This window comes from Pagrus major, chromosome 21 (genome assembly GCF_040436345.1).
Source record: "Pagrus major chromosome 21, Pma_NU_1.0".
Lineage (NCBI taxonomy): Eukaryota > Metazoa > Chordata > Actinopteri > Spariformes > Sparidae > Pagrus > Pagrus major.
Genome location: NC_133235.1, coordinates 7,607,708 through 7,630,881, shown reverse-complemented (window position 1 = coordinate 7,630,881; position 23,174 = coordinate 7,607,708). Strand labels below are relative to the sequence as shown.

Sequence of the window (23,174 nt, the reverse complement as noted above, 5' to 3'; positions counted from 1 at the left end):
GCCACAAACCTTCACAATTTTTGCTCCACCTTTAGGCTGCATTAATCCTCTCAGAAGATGTACGCTCATTGACAAAGCTGTGCCCGTTGAAAGTGGGCCGAGGCAACTGAGTACTGCCTTGTGTGTGTGAGTGTGTGTGTGTGTGTGCGTGTGTGTATGTGTGTGCGTGCATCATTTAATGAATTAATGCCTATTCACTCTCCAGGCAGTAACACAATCAGCACCATTATCACAGCTGCAATTGAGTAAAATGTCAATATGCTATTAGATTTATTTATTTTCAAACCTTTGTTTTTATTTTCAGTTACTGTTAACGTTTTAAGTAACTCAAGAATGTAATACCATCATAGATAAATGGTACATTTATAGAAATGTGGTAATATTGTCCAGTGTTTATTAATTAATGCTGGGCATCAGAATTGTCCCGTAACATTTACAACCCAGCAGTGAATCAGAGCAGAGTGTTTAACGATCTACATGTGGAAAACTATAAGCAAAAAGGAGTTACAGATTATTTTATGTAAACCCTACCTTCAGCTCAAAACTGCTGGTGTGACACAGAAGTCAAATCTAAATCAATCTTGGGTTTATCTCTTAATTCGTGGGGATGGAACAAGCAGGAAAAAAAGACAAACACAGGTCAACATATTGTTGTGTGCAGCTGACTCTGACTGTTGTAAAGCTGGATTATTTGACAAAATGCTCCTCTTCTAAACAAAAATCAAGCAGCAGGGAATGATGTGAAAGAAAAAACAAATAAATCCAAGAGGCAAATCCATATGTCTCTTAACGCTTTGCGGGCAGGACATGTATTATATTATGTATATTAATCATGATGATGATATAATCTGGTATTAGAGAGACTTGGGGTTAGAAGACAATTAGGAAAACCTGCTGTTGTACACGAAAAATAAAATAAAATCTTCGATAAGACGTCAACCATGATGCTTTGCTACGCTTTAAACCAAGTAGCATCACTTGTCTTGTAAAGCAGTTGAAGTTTGGCTGTGGATCTGGGTTGTTCAGTCAGAGGAAAGGCTGGCCAAAAAGATCTTTAAGTGGGATCAAGCACACAATTATCCTTGGTCTACAGAGATTTCTGTCATATTTTCTCTTTCTGATTTACGTTTTATTTTCAGGAACAATGTGCAGTATAATATAATCACAGTCAAACAAAATTACTACACATCTGCAAGGAACAATGGAGAGAGGATATCTGGAGTAAGCCAAAGCTCAGAAACTATGTTCAAATTAAAGAAGATTAGAAAACAACTACTTTGGAGCGGGGGGGCAGAGGTCCCTAAGTGCTCAGTTAAGATCTGCATGGTGCCCTAACACTGGTAGTATATAAAGGTTTTCCTGGAGAGCAGTGTGTATGTGTTTTGTGTGATCTTGGTGTCGCTGAGAATGAATCTCATTTTCTGTTCCACTGCCCTCTTTTACAATGACTTGAGAAGATATTTAATGGGAAAAAATGTGTTGAAGAAACCTGATTTTTTTTTTTTTTGGTTGTCTGAATGTGATATGTTGAGTTGACTCTTAACTTTAACCAGAAGAGAAAAATCTGCATTGACTGATTTTTTTTTTATGCCTAACCAATCAAAATATATTTTACTTTGATTATATTTGGCGGACCCTGCCACCTTTCTAGAACACCTCTTTCTTTCTTTAAACACCTGTTTACGCATATATAATGTTTATTATTTGATAATTCAAAGATGACCTGTCTTACTAACCTTTTTTATCTTCCACCACCACCTGAGCTGCTGCTGTTCACTGTGGATGAAGATGGTGAGTGTGACCCTCTGACTTGTAAAATAAGTGAGTTAGAATAGACTTCATCATAAAGACAGAGACAGAAATGTAACTCGTTTCTGTGTTGTTTTCTCCTCTTTTCTTCCCCTGACTCCGGAGCTGCTGCTGTTCAGTGTGGATGAAGAAGGTGAGTGTGAGATTTTGACCTGTAAAATAAGTGGCTTCGATAGGATTTCATATAAGAGAGAAATTGATGTATGTTATCATGTGAACTAGCTACGTACAGTATGCAGTATTTGTTCATACATATAATATCAGTCATTCAGTAATTCAGAGATTATGTGCCTGTTTACCAACAGTTATGTTTTGTTTACTCTTATCTTCTTCCAGGAAATAGTTGTCTACCTAGAGTACATAGAATTGTACCTTGTAAAAACAGGAAGCAGATGTCTTCCTGTAATCACATCATAATTGTTTGATTCTGTATAAAGAGGATATAGACTCATACTAAGTTGCAATTAAGCTCCAAAAAAAACAAGCTGCAGTCTCTGCATTTTTCTTGAAGAATACTTTCTCTACAACACTATGTCTGTTTGCCTAGTTTTCAGGAATTTACTTAAAACTTTCTTGAAACATTTTTCTAAACGACAATCATTAATATTAAGGTATTAGACAGCTCACATGTCACATCTGCATGACATTGTTTGGTTGCCTCCTGTCATGTGACAGGATCATATGAGGATCTGTATGTATGACATAACCTCCTCCTGTATAAAGCTGAGCCAATGTGATGTTACTTTAAGTTTTTGGTATGATTGTGTCCATTTACACATGCTGTACCAAGACCTTCTCTAGAGACAGAGCTTATTATTTTAATCATCAAAATGAAGATTGACACAAAGTACCAGTTTTCCACATCAGTGACCCCCTGACGTTTCCTCATGTCCAGTCATCAGGTTGAGGTTCGCGAGTACGGCTGTTGTTTCTCCTCCCGCTGCCCGATATTCACTTGAAGTAACTTGGAGGTAAAGCCTGAACTTTCTCGTTAAGGTTTGCTGCGTTCAATTCGTGTTGTTTTGAATGCACCAGTAAGCCCAGTGTTTTACTTTAAATACAAATAGTTGAACATTTCCCATCCGGCAACACTGATTTGGACAGTTGAACAGTGAACTACTCTGCCCATTTTCTAAGTGTGTTGGCCTTCAGGTCAAAATCTTCTCCTTGAGCTTTCCGTGCTCCCCGCTTGTTTTCAGCTTGTTCAAAGAGGGAGTTGATGACATCCAGCCAACCTAGCCTGGCAATAAAATGCAACCATGTCTTTGGTATGTGCATATACAATGGCTGACATAGTCTGAAAGCTTCTTGTGTGTCATTTGATTTGTGCACTTCAGCCAGAAAATCTCTGCTGGCTGCCACTGGCTCACAGTTCAGACTGAAGACAACAGTTTCTTCAGGGGCAGGTAGGAGTCTCTGTCTGGTTCTGCTGACATGAGCTGCATCAACTCCAGTTTCAGTGGTTCTTTCCATCGGGCTTGGATTGCCTTTTCTTCTCTTCAGTGCTTTAACATACTTAACTATGTTAATGACAACTGTGGAATTGGTTATACGAAGAAGGTGAATGAGCAAACAGCTTAGGAATAAATCTCCAAGCATGACATTGACCCTTGTGATGTCACTCTGGCTCTTGATTTCTTCCACAGTTTGCTTATCAATCAGGAGCTGCTTGAAGTACCTTGGTAAGACACACACACACAGACACACACACACACACACACACTTTTAAAGCTTTTAGTGCTGCCTGTGCACATCTGTGTAGTCCCGAGAGGTGTTGCGGTTCTCCGAATCAAAGATTCAATTTGACTTTTGATTTTAATGTCAAGATTCGATTTGATTCTTTCAATTAAGTTTTGTTTTGGTTTTGTGCCCTAACAACTTTTCAAACTCTTCTTTAATAAGACAGGGGCATTTCACAATAGCAGCTTGTCTTCATCCTGGCAGCTTTTTGCAGATTAGGGTTAGGCAAGTTCAAATAATGTTCGCCAAAAATAAAGTTTCCAGCGTTCAACAAAAAATACCACCGGTTGAGGATTCAACAATAAATCCATACTGCAGTAGCTACCTCTCTGTCTCCTCTTTCATCCTGGTCGGGTTGTTCGCAATGTGTGGTACCAGCCTCAGGTACTTGCTGACCGTGTAGACCTGCGGTGGGTAGTACCCTCTCAGATCTTTGATAAATAAACCTGGAATGGGCTCTGACTCTGACACACACTCTCCCCTGACCTGTCTGGCTAGGGTGTCAAACAGCACAGCCAGGGACAGAGCCACTACCCCGACCCCACCAAGAGTGACCCTGCCCTCTCTGCCAAAAGTGGTCCTCAGGCCCTGAGTGAAGTCTTCCAGCTGCTTGGCAGTCAGGGAGGACTGCACGGCCATGTAGTGGTTCTTCAGGTGAAGTGAAGAGTTGATGGACAGCATGTTGACGAAAAGAGGACTGGGGTTGTAGTTTGGGAAAGGACAGATTTCTCGAGCAACAGAGGCCAGGAGGGCTGCGTCATCAGCAGGACACTGCATATTCCCCATCTTGATGTGATTTTGTGAGTCAGAGATTTGATTAAGATCGATCTCTGCTTTAAATAAATTAGACAGTTCACATGTGTGTCTGACCGGCTGCAACGAAAATCAGTAATAAAGTCACAGTGGGAACAGAGATCAGGTCTATAATTAATTATTAATGAGCTGCTGCCTCCAACATGTGACTGTCTGTACCTGTATCTTGTACTAATGTTTGATTTGTTCCTCATCTTGCCAAAGCATATTGATACACTGTCTAACTGGCTAACTTTATCTGTCTAACTGACAGATAAAGCAGGTAAAAGTCTGCTCGCAGACATTTATGTCTGATAAGCTGTGTGGACAGTAAATGATTTATTAAAACCTGTTCAAAATGTATGATTTCATTAAAAATCACATACTCACATTTAGTCAAATAATCTCTGTATGCTTGGGTTGAATAAGGTCTGGTTTATCCACAATTAATCAGCAAATTGTTATTTAAAGGATTATTTTTTTTGTCTATCTTTGTCTTTCTTACCTAAAAAAGTACAGGAAGTTATAATCTTCGCTCCCAAGATTTATTCCTACTGAATATGTCCCCAAAGTCCATACTGAACTGGGGTAAAGGGTGTTGAAGTACAGCATGGTGCTCCTGCCTCCTCACTGGATGTTTAAAGAGATTCGTAATGACGTGGAAGCAAGTACGTCTCGCTGTAGATGTTTTGAATATTTATGAATGTTTCTTTTGATCTTCCATTATTCTGTAATTTATTAAAAATGTTCTTTTATTATATCAATGTTTTAAATCTGAAACCATGTAATTGTGCTAATGCCTGCTTTGGCCAGGACGCTCTTGAAAAAAAAATTTCCTGCTATTAAAAATATTTAAAACATATATAATTTTTGTCATATAAAATGTGATGCAAGAACAATATAAGATCAAATGCGTTCATAAATTGTTTATATTTAATGGAAAATCCCTTTATACACACACACACACACACACAGTGGGCCACAATTTGAAATGTGTTTATTGACACTTTGAAAATCCTGTTGAATATACAGTGTATTTCATACACATAGATTACACTAGTCATCTCCTGAGTTTTAAAACCACCGATAAGTACAAATGACAAATGAGTTGTAACACTGTTGCTCACAAAATATAAATTCATGAAAACAGACAAGCAGATTAAGTAAGCAAGAACAATAAAAAAACACAACATTAGACAACACTAAAACCATATGACTGATTACATTCTTGCTGTTTTTGCCCCATGTTGTCCCTGCATGATGTCTTTACGCATTTTATCAACTGATAATCAACTGGCTTTTGTATGTTTCATTTTGTTTTCTTTCCTTTATAAACTTTCAGTACTTTTTTTTTTCCCTCACCAAGGGAGTTATGATTTTACCCGTGCCTTTTTTGTTTATTTGTTCGTAGGTTGGTTGTTCAGCAGCATCAACCCCCCCCCCCCCCCCCCCCCCCAAAAAAAAAAAAAACTACTTAAAGGATTTCCATGAAACTTGGATTAAAGATGGATCTCAGCCAAGAATAGACCCCATTAACTTTTGTTATGGATCTGGATAAAGGGATGGATCCAGGGATTTTTTCTCACTTTCTTTAACATTGCAAGACAAGCCGTTTTTCTAACATATTGTTAATTTCTCAGGGAATAATGCATGGATCTTGATGAAAAAAAAAATCAAGCGTATTGTGGGATCGATGTGTGAGAAAAAAATTATGTGGATCCCAGATCTGACCTTGAATTATGGTTGGTTGGTGATGGGTGGTTTACAAATTAGAGTGGTACAGAGTAATCAAGTTTGAGACTGCATTAAAGAGGACTGTTGGGCCTTGATGGAGGTATGCACTCTACCAGTTGTAGTTTTCAGCTGTATTTGGACAGTTAACCAGTGAACTACTCTGCCCATTTTCTGAGTGCGTTGGCCTTTAGGTCAAAATCTCCTCTTTGAGCTATCAGAAATTCCCTGTTCCTATCAAAATCAAAGACGGGATTGTTGACGACATCCAGCCAGACTAACCTGGCAATATGATGCAACCGTGTCTTTGGTATGCGGACATGGGATGGCTGACATTGACTCAAAGCTTCTTGCATGTCGCTTGATTTTTGCACTTTTGCCAAAAATTCTTTGCTGGCGGCCTCTGGATCACAGTTAAGATTGAAGATAACAGTTGTTTCAGGGGCAGGAATGCGTTTCTTTCTGGTTTTGCTGACATGAGCTGCATCAGGTACAGTTTCAGTGGTGTTTCCAGTAGGACTTCCTTTTCTATTCTGCAGTGTCCTCACAGAGTGTTGTTCTATGTTATCTACAACTGTAGAGTTGGTAATACGGAGAAGGTGAATGTGTATACTTAGTTCAATTGACTGTACAATAAAGAAGTTGACCCCTGCGATGTCGTCATTGAGTTGGCGGTTGTCTTTTTCCACCACAGTTCGGAGCTCCTTGTAGTACCTTGGTAAGAAAACACACACACACACACGCACATGCACACGCACGCGCACGCGCACACACACACACACACACACACACAAATGAAGATATATAAAAATGCATACAGTACTGGTACACTAAGTTTGTTTTTTCACATGTGCTCACACATTAACATGTACACAACTCACCAGGGATGTAACTTTTAATTTGCAATGTAGCTGTATTGAAAAATGTATTATTTTATTTGAAATCAGCTGTGTAAGTGCAACTGTGCCTTGAAATCCAAAGGTTGTTTTACTCATTGCTCTTGACAATGCCAAAAGGCAGGTGACCTACACACAGTGGTGTGCTAGTAATTGAAAAATAGTAATTAGTTATAGTTACTAGTTAGGATACCTAATTTGAAAAGTAACTAAATAACCTAAAGGTACTATCTAACTAAAATAGTTGATACTGACGCTTTGGGATTGTAGGTTGGGCCGGCCACCATCCCACAGCGTTGAAATTAGTGTGATGAGTTTTTGAATGACTAGTTTGAAACGCTGCCATTGGTAATGTGCTAACAGCTTTCATTTTAGCTTTTATGTTGACAGACCAGATGTCTGCAGAATGGAGATCTATTCTTGCCCCTAGAAGGTTTTCTTTAGTTTATCTTCCATGGGGAGTTTGTGGCTTTTTTGGTCTTGGAGCAACATTGTTTATGATGTTCTAGGAACAACACCTAAATGAGTTGTAAAGCTGTGACATCATAACAATGTGATTGGTCAGTTGCGATGTTGGTCCTGGAACACAATTAATTATGATGTTTGCAAGATATCTGATAAACCAGGCCACTTGAGTGAAGTGGTTTAAATAACTTGAGAATGTTTTAATTATCTAGCCTTGTGCCGGCATGTTGCTTGTTCAGGTGCTTTAAAAGCTTAGAATTACTGTTTTCCACATATAGAACCTTTGAGCAAGGGGTGGTTGAATTTAACTGATATATTCTTGTCTTTCTGCTTCACAACAGAGAAGTAGTAAGAGTATTGCCAAGTGAAGTGAAATTCACCTGTCCAAATATGTCCATTATGTGCAAATATATCCACGTGTCAGATCAAATACATTTTGAGTATTAACAGGAGGTGTAGACTACGCATTCTGAAGCTGCTGCCACAGCACAAAGCAAACAGTCACAGCCTGACACAAAAAGTTACGTATGTTACATGATTCTTTATAGAAATTAATAGAGAGTGAGCCACAACTTTAATACTGACAACGTGGGTTGGTTCAAAATGTTTTGAAACAGTCTGTGGTAAGGGCCGCATGGTGGTGCAGTGGTTAGCACTATCACCTCACTGCAAGAATGTTTTGGGGTTGAAGCCCATGTTGGATGAATTAGATATTTTTTAGTGACAGCCCTGAAACACACACTGCAGTACCTACCTCTCTGTCTCCTCTTTCATCCTGGTCGGGTTGTTTGCAATGTGTGGTACCAGCCTCAGGTACTTGCTGACCGTGTAGACATGCGGTGGGTAGTCCCCTCTCAGGTCTTTGACAAATAAACCTGGAATGGGCTCTGACTCTGAAACCCACTCTCCCCTGACCTGTCTGGCTAGGGTGTCAAACAGCACAGCCAGGGACAGAGCCACTACCCCGACCCCACCAAGAGTGACATTGCCCTCCCTGCCAAAAGTGGTCCTCAGGCCCTGAGTGAAGTCTTCCAGCTGCTTGGGAGTCAGGGAGGACTGCACGGCCGTGTAGTGGTTCTTCAGGTGAAGTGAAGAGTTGATGGACAGCATGTTGAAAAAATGAGGACTGGGGTTGTAGTTTGGGAAAGGACAGATGTCTCGAGCAACAGAAGCCAGAAGGGCTGCATCTTCAGCAGGACACTGCATATTCCCCATCTTGGTTTGAATTCGTCACTCAGAGATTTTATGAAGATTGATCTCTGCAAAAGACAGACAAGAGTGCCTGTGTGTCTGACTCGCTCTTTTTTATATAGTCACATTGGGATCATGGCATGAAATCCATCAATTATTCACCTGACATGACTGTGTCTGTGTTTTGCACTCGTGTCTGATCTTTTCCTCTTCTTGCCAAAGCAAATTGACATGCACATTGACACACTGACTAACTGGCTGAAAAAAAAGACAAAACTTCCAGCAGACAGTTAATCCAGGTAAAAGACTACCAGCAGACATATACAGATGAGGTGTGCAGACGGTAAAGGGTTTATTAAAATGTATACTTAAATTAAAAAATTAAAACATCAGCCATACATAAACATGAGGTACAAAAGTCTTTGTGTTGCACATAAATAGTACTCACCTTAACATGTTTTTATTACTTACCAGATCCTACCTAATTTCTTCCATGTATTTGACATTATGGTCTGTGTTCTAATCGGCTGCTCTTTTAAAATGTATGAAATCTACATTAAATGTGAATGTAATATCAAATAAAAACAACAGACCTTTGGTATACTTAGTTGAGTTGTGTACATTATCTCAAGTGTTTCTAACAATGTTCAAACCCAGAAAAAGTTTACTCAAGGTAACGGTGCGTTCGGTTGCTTGTTACTACGTCCAGGATAGATAAGTCAGCGAAATGAGACTAAACTTAACAAAAGTTGTCTGTGAACATTTGTACTTGTGTCATGTAAGATTTTGATTAGTAATAGTGGTTGTTTAATTGTGTGTTCACCACCAGTGAAGCACATTTGACCGCACAACCATTTATGTTTATTCACATTACTCATGCAGTGTATATCTGCCCCAAACAGCATGATTACTTTACACACTGTGTGTGTGTCTTGTGTGTTTAAATTCAGGTCAACTCTCAGTGAATTCAGTACTCACTAGACTCCGCTTCTCTCTCTTCTTTTTCCAATCTCTGTTATGTCTCCATGAAATAAAGCACATTTCCCCTCCCGCTCCAGTTGGCAGTCAACATTACAGTACATAAACACCAGGCAGTGGCAACTGCTGCAGTCAGGTTGATAAACAGGAGAAGAGACAAATCCACATTTTAATCCCAAAAGTTAAAAAGTAAAGAGCTCTCCTCTAGTCCGTAAATGGCTCCGGATCAGAACAAAATCTGATGTGACTCTGGGTGGTCATTCTGAAGGATCTGGCTCTGCACCCGACTCTGATCAGCTGAGCAGCAGCTATGCCCCGCTCCACCCAGCCCTCCACATAATAAGCAGATGTCTTTTGTTTTGATAGAGAGGCAGAAATTACATATTGTTCATATAACTCCTGATATATAGAGACTTGTGGAGCTAGTTGTTCCAGTGAAACTGTCCATTCACTTTCCTTAATTAATGTACTATAGCTTGTATCTACTGTAAAATGAGATGCATTGTCATTTCTTTGGCAAGTGACCATGATATAAGCAGGATAATACGCTTTGTGGTGTCATAATCAGGAATTAATGGACTCCGCAGAGGCCTCCACATTGTCCATTAATTTCTTATAATGGACACCTCATTGGGCATTTTTCCTTACATATTGATTTGTTTCATTTAGCCTGTTTTATTTTATGTATTTTTTTACTTTGAAAATGTGGCTCGCTTTTGGATGGATTGGAATAATATATGATATGGACATGGTGCCTAATGAGTTTGATAGTCCCCAGACTTTACCTGTAGTGTAACTAATGAACTTTTCCACTGTTTTTAGTGATGTCTCAAATATTGGTTTGCCATAATATTTAGTACATATGTTCATGTCCCTGTCAAGATGAATTGTATATTTGACCAATTCTTTGTTTTTTTGACTAAACACTAACGTATAAAAGTGACATTTCAATCAGCTTCAGCTGATCAAGAGCTAATTTTAGCATATGAGCACAAGCCATTCCCAAACTTAAGAATGACGTGACCCTATTTGCAATTGGAAAGTAATGTTGCCCTCCTGTTAGAATTGTGTTTTGTGGAACACCCAGCAGCGCAGGTGATACAACTGAGTACTTTCATGGCCCACCATAGGGCCAAGGCCCACACTTTGGAAATCACTGCACTAAACAAAGATGGTAACAATGATCACATTCATTTATTACAGGGCACAATTCTGAGAATTATTTTAGGGGGGTTATGAAGTGGGGGCCAGGAAAAATGTAAAGTAACTGTCCGTCACAACCATTTCTTGTGAGATATTGACCCTTACATATTCATATCTTTTCACTCATAACTCAAAGTAAATTGTGTTTTTAAAGAAGCAATAAGCCCCACAAGGCCATGGTTCATATTGATTTATGAACAGCTAAGGAGCGTTGTGAACACCCCTTAGCTGTTTTAAAATCACTGTATCACTATCCATTTTTATAACTTCCTTTTTATCATTTTAATTTGCTGTACATGTCACAATCTTTGCTCTATGATCAGAAGCACTTTTAGCCCAGTGCAAAAACATCTGAGCAATGTTTGCTGAAAAAGAGCAATGGTGCAGCAACTCAAAGTATCATTGTATACACAACACTGTCAATAACGCTTACCCAACAGTGATTCAGCTCAACAAACATAATGCCAGTTTACTTTGAGTGTGACCGCAGGGCAAATGACTGCACGGTACATGAAAGAGTCCCAGCAGACACACGTACATGCATTCTCTGTTCAAAACAAACAAACAACAACAAAAACAAAAATGTGATGGTTTCTAGTAACTTAAGATTAAACTAAAACAGCAACACAAGAAATATTAAGAGTGTGGTCCATTGTGTAACCATTACTGTTATCAATCTGGAATTTTAACATTGATACAATTTCTTGAAAATATCACTTTTCAATACCACGTTCGATACAATGGGGGAAAAGTTACTAAACATTACTGCAGAAAAGGAGTATTGAAACCTATTCAAATATTTAGAATTAATATGTATCGATATTTTTAACAGTAGTTAGTATTTAATGATGAACTGTTTTTAATCTACCTGGCATTTCTGTGCAGGGTGATAACAACTTTGGATCAGTGAGTACACATTCTCTGTATCTGTACAGCAAACTAAATGATCTGTATCCATATCATTACTCAGCATGGGTAATACCTCTGAAGGCCAAAGAAGTACAATTAAAATTTTTGAATAAATATTATGCAGCAGCAGAGATGCTCAAAAAGAAATTCGGTTTTGAAGCTGATCCCTGTTGTTTCTGTCTTGCTGACTTGAAAAGAAGGTCTCCACTTTCTACACCATTTATCAACACTTCTGACAGCAAAATAATATCATCTGCATAAAGAAGAATATTCACAAGTACAGCACTGAATATTATCTCTTTAATACATCACCTTGTTTAACACCAGAGGGCGGGGAAAACCATCCTGTAAGATATTCATTTATTTTAACACATGCAGGTGCCGTGTATAAAGAGTTAACAGCTTTTTAATTTTCCATTAACACCAATTTGGTAGAGCTTAAATTGTAGGATTATGATCAACAAAATCAAACACTTTTTAAATATCAATAAAACAAGCAAATGTAGATTTATTGTATTTCAATCTGTTTCTAACCACTGTAGATATTGTGTAAGTATGATCTATACAGGCTCTTCCTTTCCGGAACCCATTTTGCTGCTCTAAAAACTGTCCATTAACTAACCCCTTATTCAAAATTGACGAATACAATTTATACACAGTACTCAGTAGACTAATACCCCTTTTGGGGATTTTAGAATAGGTGTTATATTAAATCTAAACCAGATAGAAGGCACAATACTATGATCAAAACATATTTTCTGTACACAATGCTATGAGTCGAACAATTTGGGAGATTATAATACTTCATTGGACAACTCAACTATGTCAGATGCATTTCAAACTTTAGTGTTCTCGATTGCTTTTTGGAACTTCCTCTCTAACTAAAACTCTAATTAAAAATTCATCGCTATGAATGTAGTTCACTTGTTCCCTCTTCAGACAGCACATTTGTTCATAAAATTCATCGTCAAAGTTTTGAAACTGTCTTGAGAGGAGACCAGAAAAAATGTTCTCCCATTCATTTAATACATTAGCCAAGTCTGATGATAATTATCCCTCATACCAAACATATCCACTTCCTCATAATCAAAACAGTCTTGTGTTCACTTATCAAACTTCTCTGATGGATTTACTGGCATGCGAGAAAACTACATGAATGCAAGAATTAACAATATGAGCTTTCACCTCGCTCACAAGCACCTCAATTTCTGAGTCAGAAAAATTATTTTTCTCAGATGTTGACATTATTCACTGTGAGACATCATTGATCAACAGGCTCAATTGTATGCATTAACATTCACAAGGTTCTTCACATAGACCATTTGTGGTTGAATCTGGGCGTGTAGCGGGCAAGATATGATTTTAAGACGGACTACATTTCATAAAGTGAACATTACCTACATGGTCTTAAAAATCAGATGATTTTATTTGTTCCGCACCATTTCAGCTATTGTGCAACAAACACTTTCACGCTGTCTTCTTTTGAACATAAACACTGAGTCCTTTTCTTTTCAGCTGTATTTGGAAAATTCTCCTGTGAACTACTCTGCCCATTTTTGGAGTGCATTGGCCTTCAGGTCAAAATCTTCCCTGTGAGCAGTCATTGAATCAACATTACCAAATGGACAGACAAGGTGGATCATGGCATTAAAAAATTCTAACATGGAAACCCTGTGTAGCCTTGTCTTTGATACATTTGACATGTGTCTTTTAAAAGCTTCTTGGGTGCGGTTGTCAGATTTTTGCACTTCAGCCAGAAAGTCTTTGTCTGCTATCTCTGAGTCACAGTTGAGACTAAAGATAACATCATCGGGTGCTTTTCTATCAGGGGTGAACAATTCACCCTCTGTAGCATTTTTAATGCGGAGGTGGTGAATCTTCAAGTTGGCTGCAAACGCATGACTCAGAAGCAAATTGAATGCTGTGGTGTCTTCTTTTATCGGTAACAAGTGGTTTTCTCCCAATTTGTCCAAAGATTGGTCTTCACTTAGTAACTTCTTGTGGTACCTTGGTGAGATATACAGACAATAAAATCAAAAAAGCTGACAGAGAATACACACATTCAATAGTGGCAAACTGATTTTATATCTCACACGTACACAAATACACACACTGCAGTACCTACCTCTCTGTCTCCTCTTTCATCCTGGTCGGGTTGTTTGCAATGTGTGGTACCAGCCTCAGGTACTTGCTGACCGTGTAGACCTGTGGTGGGTAGTACCCTCTCAGGTCTTTGATAAATAAACCTGGAATGGGCTCTGACTCTGACACACACTCTCCCCTGGCCTGTCTGGCTAGGGTGTCAAACAGCACAGCCAGGGACAGAGCCACTACCCCGACCCCACCAAGAGTGACCCTGCCCTCCCTGCCAAAAGTGGTCCTCAGGCCCTGAGTGAAGTCTTCCAGCTGCTTGGCAGTGAGGGAGGACTGCACTGCCATGTAGTGGTTCTTCAGGTGAAGTGAAGAGTTGATGGACAGCATGTTGACGAAATGAGGACTGGGGTTGTAGTTTGGGAAAGGACAGATGTCTCGAGCAACAGAAGGCAGTTGGGCCATGTCCTCAACAGGGCAAAGAACAAACCCCATCGTGGCGCGAAAAGCTTAGCCAGAGATTTTACGATTAAAGACCTCTGTAGAAAGGTTGAAACTAGACAGCACTGCTCGCTCTGTGTGTGTCTGACAGGATGTCCCTGAACATTACAAATAAAGTCAGTATCGTGACGTCAAATTTGTAAATGATTATTCACCTACTTTCTCTCATATGTGAGTGTGTCTCAGTCTGCGTCTTGCACTCGTGCTTCTGGTGGTCATCTTGCCAAAGTATATTGATCTTTTGGTTCCAGTGGCCAGCCTTTCATAATGCTGATAGCACACTGTGACCATGATGACATATCTTTAGACAATGCAAGAGCACAGTGAGAGCATTGAATGTCTCAGTGCTATTTCTTGCTGTCAGTCATATCATTGTGATGAAACTGATATTTGTTCCTTCAACAATAAAGCATGTATTGATGTTAAAGTCTAGAGAGAAAGTGTGTCTCGTCATTTCAAGTCACATTAAAATATAAATTAAATACATGCACGCTTAAGCATGCGTTAACATGTGTGTGTGAGAGAATGGTTTTGTAGATGGGAATGGGTAGATAGTGGAGTTAAGTCAGGTTGTCTGGGCATGGAGGAGAGGAAATTATTTTTATTTACAGTATAAAGTATACATCTATATAAACCAAAGTAGCGAACAGTAGTGACCAACATTCCCAAAACAGAACATCAATCCTCTGTAGTTAAGCACATGGGCTGCATTCAAATGAATTTGACCAAATTATGTTTCATTGAACTTGTTAAAGTGAATGTTTTGTGTGGAACCAAAATAAAGACCTCAATTATTTGTTACTGATGACATTCTGAACACAGAAAAAATAGAAAATTGGACAATGAACTACTCTGCCCATTTTCCGTGAGCATTGGCCTTCAGGTCAAAATCTTCTCTTTGAGCAATCCTTGAATCAACCTGTCCAGCATGACATGGGCCAAAGTGGAACATGGAATTTAACATATTGTACTTGGCAACCTCGTGCAGCAATGGCACTGGTACATTTATGAAGTGTTTTTTCAAAGTTTCTTGGGTGCGGATGTCTTTGCCAACTATCTCTGGGTTGCAGTTGAAATTAAAAATAACATCATCTGGTAATTCTTTACCAGGCCTGATCCACATATCGTCTGTGGCATTTTTGGTCGCACTTTATTTTACAGTACATTAATAAGACGTAACAGGCCGTACTTTGTATCAAATCAGACAAAAACAATACACTAATAAGACATAACAAATCGTACTTTGTATCAAATTAGACAACTAGAAATAATGTAATCCTAATTAGACAGTAAACAAGAAAAGTTATACTGTAATTAGACACCATGTAGCCTACCCAAATTATGCTGTAATCAGAAACTGTATATAAAGTCTTATTACTTAAAATATAGGCTACTATACTTAGACACTATTATACCAAATTATACTGTAATTACAAACCAAATCGGAGATCCTAATACACTGTTAGACACCATTTAACAAGATCTTAGTCTAATTAGAAATCACACACAATGCCATATCAGATCCAAAATATGCTAGTTAGACGCTTAATAAAGTGCAACCCCATTTTTGATGTGAAGTTGGTGAATCTGTAGACTTACTCTAAAGATGTCACTCAGAAGCACTTTGACTGCTGTGGTGTCTTCCCGTAACGGTAACGTGTGGTTTTCTCCCAATTCATCCAAAGATTGGCGATCAATCAGTAACTGCATGTAGTACCTTTATGAAATAAACCAACAATAAAATCTCACAAGTGACACAGAGTACATACAGTCAACCCCTGGGTAGTACCCTCTCAGGTCTTTGACAAATAAACCTGGAATGGACTCTGACACCCACTCTCCCCTGACCTGTCTGGCTAGGGTGTCAAACAGCACAGCCAGGGACAGAGCCACTACCCCGACCCCACCAAGAGTGACCCTGCCCTCCCTGCCAAAAATGTTGCTTTAACATCTGGATGAGTAAAAGTCTTTCCTAAGAAAATGAGCAAAAAGCTTTTCACTAGTCTTCATTAAAATGTCTCAAAGAAAATTACAAACAACTCAGAACTCTGCAGCCTGAATCTTGACCATTGCAAAACAAAAAAGGAAGAGATCACATTACCCCTCTGCTGACTTCACAGTACTGGCTACTCGTATTTCTAGAATTGATTTTGAAGTCCTTTTACTTACTCTACAAAACCTTACATAATCTAGCACCCTTATATTTCAGCGACAGCCTGTCATTTTGTGTTCCAATGAGAACCTTCAGATCCTCCACTGCCTTTTTTAATAGAAGTTTTGCAGGCATTTGTTCATAAACCAAAGTAATGAGAGAAAAAAAACCTAATTTGACCTGATGATGGTGCTACAGGAAATGTAAAGGCATCACCAACAATATTATAATTCATCCTATGGGGAAATACTGATTCAAGAAATTGCATATTGAGCCACATAAAAAGTCTGCAACACTTTTTTTTCACTTTTTATTCATCCTGTGAAGACCATGAATATCTGTACAAAATTTCATATCAATCCATCAAATAGTTGTTGAGATATTTCAGTATTGACCAAAGTGGTGGATCAACTGAGAAACCATCACTGCCATTAACAGAAGATCAGTTTCATGTCTTTAAGTTAAATGGGTTGCATTCAAATCCACTTTAACAAAATATGTTTAATTAGATAATGTTCAAACTAGTGTTTTTGGAAACAAGAGTAGAACCAAAATTAACACCCCATTATTTGTTGCTCATGACATTTCTAAATTGTTTTACTCTTTCTCAGCACAGAATGTGCATTTAATGACACAGTCAAAATCCTACTGAGCATACAGTGTATACCTACACATATCACTAGACTAAACTAGTCATTCCCCTTATTTTCAAACCACTAAAAACCAACAATGACATCCAGATTCTAGGTTGTAGCTTGATTTGCAACACTGTTAGTCACTCACAAAATATAAATTCATGAAACTGGACAGTGTAAGATACACAAAATGATGGTCTCAAAGGGTCAGCAAACTACTCTGCCCATTTTCCAAGTGCATTGGCCTTCAGGTCAAAATCTTCTCTTTGAGCAATCATTGAATTAACATCACCAATTTTACATGGTTGGAAGCGTAATATGGAATTGAACAGTTCCATCCCGGCAATGACTTTCATCCATGTTTTTGGTTCCTCTGAGACAAATAACTCTTTGAAAATGTCTTGGGTGTGGTTGTCAGACTTTTGCACTACATTCAAAATGTCTTTGTGAGCTGCTTCTGGGTCACAGTTGAAATGGAATATTACATCATCTATTGATGGACTATCACGCACGACAAACTTATCAGCCGAACCGTTGTTTATACGGAGGTGGTGAATCTGCAAACTGGATGCAAATATGAGACTCAGACGAAAATTGACTGATGTGATGTCTTCCTTTAATGGTAATGTGTGGATTTCTCCCAATTCTTCCAAAGATTGGTCTTCACTTAGTAACTGCTTCTGGTATCTTGGTGAGATAAACAGACAATAAAGTCACACAAGCTAACATAGAATACACACAATCGTGGCAAACTGATTTTACAGTACACAAACACACATTGCAGTACCTACCTCTCTGTCTCCTCTTTCATCCTGGTCGGGTTGTTTGCAATGTGTGGTACCAGCCTCAGGTACTTGCTGACCGTGTAGACCTGCGGTGGATAGTACCCTCTCAGATCTTTGATAAATAAACCTGGAATGGGCTCTGACTCTGACACACACTCTCCCCTGACCTGTCTTGCTAGGGTGTCAAACAGCACAGCCAGGGACAGAGCCACTACCCCGACCCCACCAAGAGTGACCCTGCCCTCCCTGCCAAAAGTGGTCCTCAGGCCCTGAGTGAAGTCTTCCAGCTGCTTGGGAGTCAGGGAGGACTGCACGGCCGTGTAGTGGTTCTTCAGGTGAAGTGAAGAGTTGATGGACAGCATGTTGATGAAAAGAGGACTGGGGTTGTAGTCTGGGAAAGGGCAGATGTCTCGAGCAACAGAAGCCAGCACGGCTACATCCATTTCAAGGCACAATATGTTTCCCATCGTGACGGCAATTTGTTACTCAGAGATTTGACTATAAATGATTGCTGCAGAAAAGTTTAAACTACACAGCACCTCTCTGTGTGTGTCTAACAGGCTTTCACTGGACATCACAGATAAAGTCACAACAGGATGATGACATCAAATATTTGTTAATTATTCACCTGCTTCCTGTCATACGTGACTGTTTCAGTCTGTGTCTGGCACTACTGTTTGATCTGGTGGTCATCGTGCCAAAGCACACTGATTTTATGGCACTATGAGAGAGAGGACCAGAATCAAAACGATATAGCTGAACAATCTGGCTTAAACATAACACCTTTATATTTTCAACTGTGATGAAATGGCTTTGCAGCAAGATTTTTCAATTTGGAAGAATGATTTGAGTATTCATGTATGAATGAATGTACCAGTGGCCAGCCTTCCATAATGCTGTCAACTTCAAACATTGTGGCTGTCGTCCTTCTGTTAGATTTGACTGCTGCATTTGATACAATTGATTGCTACATTTTTATCAAACAACTTGAGAAATTGGTGGGTCTCTCTGGCACAGTGCTTGGCTTGGCTCATGTTTGTCAGAAAGATTTTTCATGTGTCTGAGACATCCATCCATTATCTATAAATCCACTTATCCTTATACCCAGGAGACCAGGTTGCTAGTTAATCACTTGGTTGACATATAACTGTCTGAGAGATTTGACACTGAATATAGTGTTCCTCAAGGAAGCATTCTTGGTTGTATTCTTATTTCCATATACTCCTCCTGGGTGGAGGTTTTCAGTTTCAGAGCAAGAAAAAGCACCAGAACTGAAGCAGCGGAACCACTCTCGGCAGCCTTTATGGACATCATGACAAAGGTTTAGAGACGGAAGAGGACGTTGACGGAGGAAAAGAAAGATAAAAAGAGACCGTCACAGAGCCAGAGACAAGAGTACATCTCAAACTGGCTTTCAGTCATTGGTGACAGTTTCTTGAAATAAAACACTGCAGACCCCAGCTGGACTTACCGATGTTGATCTGTACTATAAATAATATTAGCTACAACACTCTCCTCTGGATGACAAACTCACTTGGATTTTTTAAAAGAAGATGTTTTAATGGCATCTATCATTTTTTCAATTTTTTAACACAGAATATAGGGTCAAATGTAAATGTATTGACACATTGAAAATCCACTGTGCACACAATGTAATACAATGTATATACTATGTATATCACATACACACATTACAATAGTAATTTCCCTGATTTTCAAACCATTGAAACAAAATAAAACCCAAATAGTAAGTAGCAGCTGGAGACAAAGAAAACACAAAATGGTCTCAAAGGTTAAAAAAAATAAGAAATTGATCACATTCTGACTCATTTGTCACATGATGCCTGATTGTCTATGTCTGTACACATGCTGTCAATAACTGATCAAGCTGTATGTATTCTATTAGTTTCATCTTCCACTTTATATATCTGATGTTGACTTTGCATATTTTTATCTTTTTTTCTTCATGTGGAACTATTCTGCCCATTTTCCCAGTGCACTGGCCTTCAGGTCAAAATCTTCTCTTTGAGCAATCATTGAATCAACACTAACAACTCCAGCTACAACTAAGGGAAGGGTCAGAACATCAGTCAATTCCAGCTTGGCAATGTGGTGCAGCAATGTCTTCCCTAGATTATCACTTCTTGGCTTGCAATTTTCAAAAGCTTCTTGGGTGCGGTTGTCAGATTTCTGCACTTTGGCCAAAAAGTCTTTGTCAGCTATCTGTGGGTCACAGTTGAGATTTAAGATCATATCACCATATGGTCTTCCCTTCACGGGAACCAACTCATCAGCTGTACAGTTTGTAATACGGAGAAGGTGAAGCCTCAGAATGACAGCTATAAACTCTCCGAGCATTTCGTTGACTGCTGTGGTGTCTTCATTTATCAGTAACGTGATGTTTTCTTCCATTTTGTCCAAAGATTGCTCATCAATTATGAACTGCTTGTGGTACCTTGGTGAGATAAACAGACAATAAAGTCACACAAGCTAACAGAGAATACACACATTCAATAGTGGCAAACTGATTTTATATCTCACACGTACACAAACACACACACTGCAGTACCTACCTCTCTGTCTCCTCTTTCATCCTGGTCGGGTTGTTTGCAATGTGTGGTACCAGCCTCAGGTACTTGCTGACCGTGTAGACATGCGGTGGGTAGTACCCTCTCAGGTTTTTGACAAATAAACCTGGAATGGGCTCTGACTCTGACACACACTCTCCCCTGACCTGTCTGGCTAGGGTGTCAAACAGCACAGCCAGGGACAGAGCCACTACCCCGACCCCACCAAGAGTGACCCTGCCCTCCCTGCCAAAAGTGGTCCTCAGGCCCTGAGTGAAGTCTTCCAGCTGCTTGGGAGTCAGGGAGGACTGCACAGCCGTGTAGTGGTTCTTCAGGTGAAGTGAAGAGTTGATGGACAGCATGTTGATGAAATGAGGACTGGGGTTGTAGTTCGGGAAAGGACAGATGTCTCGAGCAACAGAAGCCAGGAGGGCTGCATCTTCAGCAGGACACTGCATATTCCCCATCTTGAAGTGAACTTGTCAGATTTCACTACAAAGAATCTGCGCACAAATATTAAAACTGCACAACACTGCTTACTTTGTGTGTTTCTGACAGGCTATCTCTGGACATCACAAATAAAGTTACAGCAACATCATTACGTAAAATCTGTAGTCAATTATTCACCTGGTTAATCATGTACGTGAGTGTGTTGCAGTCTGTGTCTTCAATATTGTTTGATTTGGTGATCATCTTGCCAAAGCACACTGATGTTTTATTGAAGTCCATAAGAGAGAGGGACTGCATAGATAATAAGGAATGCAAATGGAGGGGCTATGGTATGTTTGTTTTTATAAAGGTGTATTAAAAATGATTGTATAGTTTAAAATCTCCCTCTGTTCCTGCTCCGCTTCCTGCTTCTTCACCCGCTCTATGCGTCCTGTCTGCCCGCTCCTGCTTCCTCTGGATGCTTTTAAAAGTCTGCCAATCTCACTTTCCCAGGTGCAGGTGATTGTGCCGTGGGGTGTCACACGGGTATGGGATTTTCAAAAATAAAAGCATAACACACTCCCAGTGTACAATACATGCAATAAAAACACACAGATAAAACTACACACTAAAATCAGAAATGTTGCATATTTAAAACACACTGGGAGCTTAAAATGCACGCAATAAAATCATTACTTTACCCATGTGACACAAAACCCATTCAATCTCATGGTGCATGTGATTTTATGTATCGGCTCGGAATCACGACAGATGAGTACCCAAATTTTCTGAGTCACAGACCAACAGGCTGAGGTAAAAGTCCAAGTTTACTTTGGTCAAACGCAGGTAGACAGAACAGACAGTCAAAAGTTTGGCTTATTCAATGTTTTGGGTTAGCCACCTTTTGCTTTCCTGGGATGGTTTTCAATGAACAGGTGTGCCTTGTCAAGAGTTAATTTGTGCCTTCTTAATGTGTTTGAGACCATCAGTTGTGTTGTGCAGAGGTAGAGTTGGTACACAGTTCAATACAGTGAATAGCCCTATTCGACTACTGTTCTAATCCATATTATGGTAAGAACTGCTCAGCTGAGTAAAGATAAACAACAGTCCATCATTACTTTAAGACATGAAGGTCAGTCAATCTGGAAATTTTCAAGAACTTTGAATGTATCCGCAAGTGCAGTTGCGAAAACGCTTTGATGAAACTGGCTCTCATGAGGACCACCCCAGGAAAGGAAGACCAAGAGTTACCTCTGCTGCAGAGGATAAGTTCATTAGAGTTACCAGACTCAGAAACCACAAATTAACAGCACCTCAGATTAGAGCCCACATAAATGCTTCACAGAGTTCAAGTAGCAGACACATTTCAACATCAACTGTTCAGATGAGACTGTGAATCAGGGACGGGACGGTCTACCCTTCGGAGCATTTCCTGGTTGCGTCACCAGATGTTCCCGCCCCTTACTCTTACATCATGATTTCTACACCACTTAATGTCGCCATTTTCCTTCTTTCTTTCTTCTTTATCGGTTGCGCAAAGGATCTTGGGATATGGGAGGCCGCGAAGGATAGTAGCAGTGCATCCTCCAAAAAGAGGGAAAAGAAGGCTGCATTTGTGGGGTGCATTTGGAGGAGCCTTCGAATTGGGACAGCCTTTGCGCGACGAAGACGTAATTGACCTTCAAATGCGCCCTTCGAAGGATGCAGCCCCTGAATTGAGACACAGGCTGTGTCCAAATTCAGGGGCTGCATCCTTCAAGGACATGATCTTTGTGGCCCACGAAGGCTGGTTCTTTCGGAGAGTCCTTGAAGGCTGCGTCTACTGTTGTTAAATGGGACGGTCCAGCCTTCGGAGTATATCCTGGTTGCGTCACCAGGTGTTCATGCATTAAAGTCTGTTTTGGTTCAAATCTATCAAATGTGTACATTTATTTGTGTGTGTACAATGTGTCAAATCTAAATTGAATTATCAACATTACAAAATAAACCTTAACCCATTGGTGAATAACAGCTATATTTACCATAGCAGTACCAGCGTCACGCATTTTAACTGAAAGTTGAAAGTCCCTTGAAGTTTAACATATCTGGCGTTGGATATTCAAATGACTAAAAACCGAGTATAAACCCATTACTTAAATTTGAATGTCATGTCTGCGCCACTTGATGTCGCCATTTTCTCTTGCTTCCTCTTCTGTTTCGGGACTGAGCAGCGGTGCGCAAAGGATCTTGGGATATAGCAGGCCACAAAGGATAGTAGTGGTGCGTCCTCCAAAAAGAGGGAAGGGCAGGCTGCATTTGTG

At 39.6% G+C, this 23,174-nt stretch overlaps 2 protein-coding genes across 4 annotated transcripts; both read right to left on the bottom strand.

The window, feature by feature from the left end:
• Positions 1-259: 259 nt before the first annotated feature.
• Positions 260-4,410, bottom strand: LOC141016858 (uncharacterized). Its single transcript, XM_073491422.1, has 2 exons — positions 3,875-4,410; positions 260-3,487 (listed from the first exon to the last, which is right to left on the bottom strand). The coding sequence occupies exons 1-2, from the start codon at positions 4,333-4,335 to the stop codon at positions 2,926-2,928; spliced, it is 1,023 nt and encodes a 340-aa protein (XP_073347523.1). The 5' UTR covers positions 4,336-4,410; the 3' UTR covers positions 260-2,925.
• Positions 4,411-5,321: 911 nt separating this feature from the next.
• On the bottom strand, positions 5,322-21,013 carry LOC141016302 (uncharacterized). Of its 3 annotated transcripts, none has more exons than XM_073490585.1 (5): positions 20,452-21,013; positions 17,885-20,333; positions 15,906-17,780; positions 8,188-8,692; positions 5,322-6,786 (listed from the first exon to the last, which is right to left on the bottom strand). In XM_073490585.1, the coding sequence occupies exons 1-2, from the start codon at positions 20,910-20,912 to the stop codon at positions 19,853-19,855; spliced, it is 942 nt and encodes a 313-aa protein (XP_073346686.1). In that variant the 5' UTR covers positions 20,913-21,013; the 3' UTR covers positions 5,322-6,786; positions 8,188-8,692; positions 15,906-17,780; positions 17,885-19,852. The 3 variants fall into 3 exon arrangements, with proteins under 3 accessions (XP_073346686.1, XP_073346687.1, XP_073346685.1); XM_073490586.1 differs by lacking the exons at positions 15,906-17,780; positions 17,885-20,333; positions 20,452-21,013 and adding exons at positions 8,787-8,882; positions 9,603-13,721; positions 13,840-14,547; XM_073490584.1 differs by lacking the exons at positions 15,906-17,780; positions 17,885-20,333; positions 20,452-21,013 and having other exon boundaries at positions 8,188-8,715.
• Positions 21,014-23,174: the final 2,161 nt, after the last annotated feature.